The sequence below is a fragment of the Onychostoma macrolepis genome, chromosome 25 (assembly GCF_012432095.1).
Source record: "Onychostoma macrolepis isolate SWU-2019 chromosome 25, ASM1243209v1, whole genome shotgun sequence".
Lineage (NCBI taxonomy): Eukaryota > Metazoa > Chordata > Actinopteri > Cypriniformes > Cyprinidae > Onychostoma > Onychostoma macrolepis.
Genome location: NC_081179.1, coordinates 17,200,497 through 17,208,390, shown reverse-complemented (window position 1 = coordinate 17,208,390; position 7,894 = coordinate 17,200,497). Strand labels below are relative to the sequence as shown.

The 7,894-nt window shown below is 34.6% G+C and overlaps 1 protein-coding gene across 1 annotated transcript in view; it reads right to left on the bottom strand.

The window, feature by feature from the left end:
* Nucleotides 1-640: 640 nt before the first annotated feature.
* The window catches only part of tln2b (talin 2b), a 183,966-nt gene continuing 176,712 nt past the window's right edge, over nucleotides 641-7,894 (bottom strand). Inside the window, exons 53-57 of the mRNA XM_058766836.1 lie at nucleotides 7,506-7,631; nucleotides 7,047-7,109; nucleotides 6,764-6,946; nucleotides 6,555-6,680; nucleotides 641-3,961 (exon numbers count right to left, since the gene is read on the bottom strand). Of these exons, the coding sequence (XP_058622819.1) occupies nucleotides 3,833-3,961; nucleotides 6,555-6,680; nucleotides 6,764-6,946; nucleotides 7,047-7,109; nucleotides 7,506-7,631 (627 nt within the window). The 3' untranslated portion in view covers nucleotides 641-3,832. The remainder of the gene's footprint in view (nucleotides 3,962-6,554; nucleotides 6,681-6,763; nucleotides 6,947-7,046; nucleotides 7,110-7,505; nucleotides 7,632-7,894) is intronic.

Below are 7,894 nucleotides of genomic sequence, written 5' to 3'. Positions count from 1 at the left end.
AACCATGGTATTTGTAGTAAAACTGTGGTTATACAAATGGTAATCAATACGCCAAAAAGAAAAAAAGAAAAAAAAGGGACATTTTATCTTGAAAAATAAATACAAACACAAATAATAATAATAATAATAATAATTCTACACAATTCTTTTCAATATAAAATTTAAACAGTATTTTTTTCACAGTTCATTAAAATCCTTTAATAATTAATTACTAATATTTATTTAAAAATCAATATAATTGAATTACAACAAATAGTGTGTGTAATATATATATATATATATATATATATATTAGTCAACATTTGAAGTGGATTACATTAGGACAACTTTGATGAAAGGTTTTGATCCACTTCAAATATTGACTACTGTATATATATATATATATATGTGTGTGTGTGTGTTAGTTGCTTGTACTTATGCACAATATTCTGTTATTACTATAGTAAGTACATGTAAGTCATGTAAGTTGTGTAGCAAGGACACTAAAATAAAAATGTTACCCATTTATTGCTTAAAAATGTACTATTATAATAATCAAAATCCAGTCTAATTAACACCATGTACTTATCAACCCCACCCCCACCCTCCAAAATAAGTATATATATATATATAAAAATGCTTTCACAAATCATACTTTGTTGAAACTCTTTATTTTCAGGGCAATACAAAAAATACTTTCGTGACCAGATAAATATTATACATACAGCATTTTAATGTTCATTATTATTATCATTATTGTTATTATTAATGTCACTATGTCAGTTGATTAAAGACAGCCCTAACTCTATGTCAAAAGAAGGCGATAGTTCTTGCTGTTTTCTTCGGCTCCACTGAAAGACACCACATGTTCAACCACATATTGCAATATCTTCATTATAGCTATAATTCGAAGTAAACCAAAAAAAAAAAAAACTTCATACATAGTGGTTTATTGAAATGAAAAGCAAGATAACCTTGTTCTTTTTGGGACATTTTAATATTCTTCTTCACGTGGACAAGCTGAAAGCAGTCAGTGCTGACAGAAACAATCACATCCTTCCTTTTTCTACTTGTGGTTTGTTACGTCTAAACGTCTAAATAGTTCATCATAGGGCAGTATAGCGGCCTGCCAAGGCAAGTGCATCTTTAGGCCTCAGTAGGTACAATATTGCAGAACAGAATCAAACAGCCACCCAATGGATGTCAGATTTAGTCGTCATACGCGGCTTAGACTGGAAACAACGCTGTACACATCTAAAGCTAGTTTGAAAAGGACAAAAGACATCTGCTTCACTCATCTGAAGACGGACGATGTTTATACTTGCCCAGTATCGTTAGACAGAACTCTGTTGCTGATCCAAAACACTTTAACATTAAATTCCAGTGAAATCTGGCCCACAAGCAGCATTTAAGAGCAACTTGCACACACTGAGCTACTGAAGAAGTCAGAATAAGGCACTATGACACAATGCAGTCCAGATCTGAAGTCACAACAGTCAGTTCTCAGCTTGTAAGTGCCACACATTATTCTACACAACGCAAACAGGAAATGAAACGGGAATTTCACCCTCGTGAAAGATTCCACTGGGATTTTCTAACCAAAAACACACACGAAGCACACGATAAGCAGAAGAGACGTGTTATCTGCAGGTAAGACTACACTGACGCCATTGAATCCAACAAAGTTACTGATGTGGCGCTTCCTGCTGTACATGCAGGTACAATCTCAAACAGGAAGTTGATCTGCGGTGGATCTACTGCAAAGTAGACCAGAAATGCGAGCGTATGGGTGATATTAGAAAGTACAACACTGAGATTCTGGCTGTGTTCAGAATGGAATACTAGCGCTCTGCGTACTGCATACTGCACAGTATATACTGTATAATTCTTACTATTGTTTTAAAAACAGTATGTGAAACAGTCTGGATTATTACGATTTACTGATAAACATTTCAAACGGTAAGTATGCTACATTGTCGTCACATGACCTCACCACGCAGTTTGTTCGGAGCATTTTGCGTAAACTTTTTCTTCTTAAGCAGCTCTAGACGCAGAATATGTTCGGAATGAAATGCTAGCATTGCGTTTAGCACTGTTTACTGTCTACTATTTAAAAAATAGTATGTTAAATAGTGCGCAGTATGCAAACAGTAATTGTTGACACATGACCTCATTTTTATGCACATTTAATTCAGATCGTTTTCAAAAGGTTTTTCGTTTTCAAAACATTTTGCCACAAATAAAAGATATGTAGCATGCTACAGTATTTTGAATTCAGCCAAAACTGTGGCTGGTATTACTTTTTTGTTTATTCATCACACTGGAAATTAAAAAAGAATTTGAGCGCACTGCATTGTGGGATATAGTGTTCCACACAGAGTACTGTTTCTCCATACTGCATATTTAGTCAAAAATAGTAGGTCATCTGGTTATTTCAATACAGAAAATTAGCATACTGTGTAATGTACTGTAGTGTGTTATATTGTTAAAACATGACCTTATTATTATTTATTATTATTATGCACATTTAATTATGTCCAGTTGTCTTCTGGAAATTTTTCCCCTTTTTTGTTTTGTTAGAAAAGGTTTTGAAAATTTTGATGCATATAAAATATACATATGTAGTATGGAAATTTTAAATCAGCCAAAATTGAAGCTGGTAGTACTTCTTAATGTAATAATTTTCTTAATAGCATAATGCATTGTGGGATATAACGTTCCTATGCATAATGTTTTTTTTTTTGTTTGTTTTTTTTGCATTTTTATCCAATTTTGTGTTAAAAAAGGCTAGTATTTGGTTAGTATGCCAGCTAGAATTGAGGCTAGTATTACATTTTGTTCATTCATAAAACAGAAATGAAAAAAAAAAAAGACAATTTGCATTGCATCTGATTATTCTAATGCAGAAAATCTGCATACTGTGTAAAGTATGCTGCAGAAATAGTATGAGTAGTGTGATAGCGTGTTATTCCGAACATATCCGTTGTGTTTGGGCAAACCTCATTCCGGTCTCCCTGACTAAGTTTAGACACACAGAGGAATCATGGGAAATGTAACAATCTGGGCCACAGCTGAGGTATGAAAAGAGGACTGAATGAAACTCTATTTGCATGAATCAACCTTATTCAGTTGAGCCCCCAACTAGACCTACAAACACAAAGAGAAGCTGGAAGCTACTCTATTAAAGTTCTGCTAACAATAAATAACACGACGAAGCGCACCAGTACATTCTTTCCTTATAACTACCTATAATTCATAGCCTTACTAACATAATACAGTTCTAGAGTGGGATATGTATGAATTGAGCAGTGCATTCTAGAAGCGTTCGGAGCTTATTGTCACGTGAGTCAGAACTCGTGCGAATAATGAAAGCTTACGGTCTGACGTCATACTTCATAAGTAAAATTTGTCTGGTTTTTGGCTGCCAGGTTGTTCAGATATTAATAGTTTCACATTGGTTTCATTATAAAACTTGATGCACTGACATTGTGTAGGTTTAGTTATCGAGATCCTTATGGTAAGCTATCGCCAATGAGCGGCATACTATTGATACGTAAAACACACAATCACGCAAACACACGATCAAACAAACCTCTAACAAGTGCTTTACACCTTAAAAAAACAAGAACATAAAATATTAGCCCTATGTAAGAGGAAATCCATTCATAACCCAACATACAGCTAATCAGTGGCGCTAGTCTCATGTGAGCCAATCACATTTAACTTTAACAAGTCACCTGACAGTTACACAATCAATGACGTGTGACATCTCTAGCTCTGCATATAAGGAGCAGCCAATCATCCGTAACAATCATGATCCGACGGATATCGCGTCCAATCAGACGAGATGTGTTCAGCTCTGGTCTTCTCGCAGTTCACTGGGCAGGAACTTGTATTGCTGCTGTCGGATGTGGGCGAGTTTCTTCCGGGCTTCTTCTAACTCCCTCTCTTTTCTTAGCATCTCCTCCTGAGCTGCAATGATCTGGAAATAATGCAAACCTATTAGTCACTGAATGGGCAACATTCATGGAAAATGAGAATTCATGAAAGTTCTTTCTTGTTTAAGCATTCTTGTGTAAATTACGAACAATTTATTAAAAAAATTCCTTCTGCTGTGACATGACACGAGAAGGCACATAAATGCAAAAAATGTACATTACAATGGATTTACAATCATTTCATGCAGATTCATTCTGCTCATGTTTCAAAAATGAATGCGATGTGAATGGTAAATACGACAGATTACAGACTAGAATTACGAAGTTCTCTGAATGATTATGAAAGAATGAATACAACAACGCAACAATGTAAACATGGTTTCATATAGTAAATGATTTGCACAAACTCATTCTGCTTGTGTTTCATGCATGAATGCAACATGATTATGACTATTTATGTAAGAAAGATTACAACAAATTACTTCTGGCCATGTTTCATGAATGTGACATGAATTACGCAAGAATGGTTTACACAAATTTATTCTTGTTTCACTTATTAATGCAACATGAATGTGAAAATTTAGGGAAAAAATGGTTTACACAAATTTGTTTTGCTTGTGTTGAATGCGACAAATGCTAAAGAATACAATTTCCACAAGAATAATTAGCAAAAAATTGTTTTTGTTTCACTTATGAATGATTTCATTAATCATTTATGACAATGGTTTTATGAATGATAATGAATGAAAAAATTGCACAAATGATTACACAGAAACTCACTCTGCTTGTGTTTCATGCATGAATGAAACATGAATGTAACAACTTATGTAAGAATGGTTTCATGGAAGATTTGCAAAAGGTCATATTTCATTAATGAATGCCATATGAATATGAAATTTCTGCACAAATGTGTGACAAATGCAGATGAATACAATTTACGCAAGAATGATTTGCAAAAATTTGTTCTGCATTAATCATTCATAAGAATTGTTTTATGAACGATTAAAAAATTTTCATAAAAATCGCTTCACAAACAATTTACAAAAATTGATTCTGTTTGCATTTTAATGCATCAATGTGACATTAATTCAGCACTTTATGTAAGAATGGTTTCATGAAAGATTACCACAAATTCCTTCTGGTGATGTTTCATGAATTAATGTGACATGAAAGCAAAAATTTACTAAAAACCGTTTACACAAATTTGTTTGACCTGTGTTGCCTGAATGCGGCAAATGCGAATGAAATCGGAAACTTTTTCTTGTTGCATTCATGAATGTGATATGAATGCAACAAATTACTGTAATGGAAAAGTTTTATGAAATGCATTTTTCTGTTTTATGGACAAATGAATACAACATGACTGCACATCATTGTGGCAATTTATGCAAGAATGTGTTATACAGGTTTAGTTGCTTGTGTTGCATAAATGCAACAAATGCAGATGAATGCAATTTATGCAAGAATGGTTTAAACAAATGAATTCTGCTAATTTTATGCATGAGTGTTACAAATGCAACAAATTACATAAGAATGTTTTTACCAATGATTACCACAAATTATTTTTGCTTGTGTTTTGTGCATAAATAAATGCAGCCTGACTGAAAATCATTACGGCAAAATTACGCAAGAATGGTTTGTACAAATTTGGTTCGCTTGCGTTGCATGAATGCAAACAATAGCGGATGAATGCAAGAATGATTTACAAAGATTTATTCTGCTCATTTCAAGCATAAACTCAATTTATGTAAGGATTGTTTTCTAAACAGTGCACACAGAAATTCTTTATTTTCATGGTTCAAAAATGAGTTCCAATGTTTATATACAATGTTGAAGTTTCAGATCTAAAAAGTGATCTCCAATCAGTCCTGTGGATTGTTTAAAACCAGTTTCCTTAGCTGAAGACGGCCAAATCGTTTGTGGTACAATGATACATAAATAATGCTTACATATTATAGCCAAGGAAAAATGCCAAGGGATGTTTTTCCTTCCAGGTTTTTTTTTTTCGAAATTAGTTTTTCCTTCAGCTGCTGTCTCAGTGACAGAGAGGAAAAAGCTTCATATTCTTTAGTGGGTAATTTTAGCATAACTGTGCTGGAAAAAAATGAGACTGGATCTGCAATAGACATCCCGTTATTTTGCAAAGAGAGAAACATTTTTGTGGATTTAAGGAATGGGACGGATAGATCAAGGCTTGACCTTCTGAAGAGGGGCTGACTCGGTGCAAAAAGCTTCTTTTTGTTGTGCTGGCAAGGATTCGAGGGTGCATGCAAACACTCATGCCATCAACTCAACAGGCTTTCTCAGATGTTCAGAATAAATGCCCAGTGCCCTCTCAAGATGAAGACAAGACATGAAGGCATTCTGGGAGGAAGGAAGCTTTGAATAGGCAGACACGCAGTCTTTAATTAATGTGCATTTGGCCTGGGATGAAACGTGAAAATGAGCTGTTTGTGGATAGAGCAGCCCAGTTTAAGATGCCAGCTGTGGATGCTTGGTACAAAACCACAGCTTTCAAACCCCGCTGATGGCTTTGTAGATCCATAAATGTCAAATCTCTTTTTAATTGAGCAGCATTACTTCAGAAGTCAAGGAATATTCAAAAATTGCTGTGGACAAACATGGGATGAATCTCACCTGAGCGATTCCTCCTACGAATTTCGTTTTAACCACGACGCTGTCGTCTTCGGCTTTATCAAAGGCTGCTTTCTGCGCTGCCTTCACCAGGTTGTCAGATGCTCTCTTAACTGCATTTCCAGCAGCCTGTGCAAACACAAAACCATTTTTTTGAACTGAATAATTCACTTAGATCTCATATTATTTTGTATTATTCAAGTGATTGTAACCTGTAATCTCCTCATAGCCTCTGAGTCCTGGTTCGCTTTGACTTTACAGGCCACCAGCAGCTGAGCGGTGGAAGCCGCCACCTGTTTGGCAGAGGAAATGAGCTTCTCCTCGCTGGCGTGACCCTGGACTGAAGCGTTAGCAGCCTCGCACAAGTTACTAGTGGCGGCCGCAACCATTCGAGCCTAAGAGAGGGTAGGATTTAAATTAATAATTGTCATTTAGCTGATGCTTCTTGTCAAAGGAACTTCATTTCAATTACAATGGTTGATTGTAACAACTTACAGCTGATATTAGACCCTGGGACCACTGGCCGTCATCTACTGCATTGGCAGGGATGGAGCCCACCTACATAAAAATATAAATACAAAAAAAATATATATATTATTTAGCAGTGTTTTATTTATGTACTATTATATAATGTCGTGTACTATTATATAATTTGATTTTATTTTTAAATTTTAACTTAATTTTCATTTTAAAGTTGTAGTAATTTTATATGGTTTTTAGTTTTTTTTAAATAATATTTCTATTTAGCTTTAATTTATTTTTATTTCATTTGAGATTCAATAATTTTAGTGCTTTTGCTTCATTTAGTTCAGTTAGTTGCACAGGCAATTTCTGTTTCAGTTTTTCAAGTTAACACAAACAATTTTGAATAGCAATAACAACACTGTAAAAGTAGAAAAATGTATAACCTATGTAAAAAAAAGAAAAAAAAAGTACTTTTTTAGATTTTAGTACCTTGCCCTGTGCTACAAGCTCTCTTTGTGCGGCCGATGCGGATTTGACCAGAGCGCTGGTTGCTGCAGCGATGGACTTTGCTGCTTCCAGGATCTGCTCCTCAAAGTCCAGAGACTCATCGGCTTGCTGCAAAAATAACAAAGCCACAGATGTAACAAACTGTGTATTGTGACCTTATTAACTATAATGAATACTCTTGGCTCACTGCTGGCTGATGGCTAGACATGAAACCATGATATTATCTTCAAATAAATGCAGTTATTATAAAGATGAAATGCTTTATCTATGCTAATGGACTGGCGAGAATCCTCTCACCAAGCCATTATGTCAAAAACATTTGTGGAACTGAGATTTTTCTTATTAACTATTATTATAATATCTATATTTTA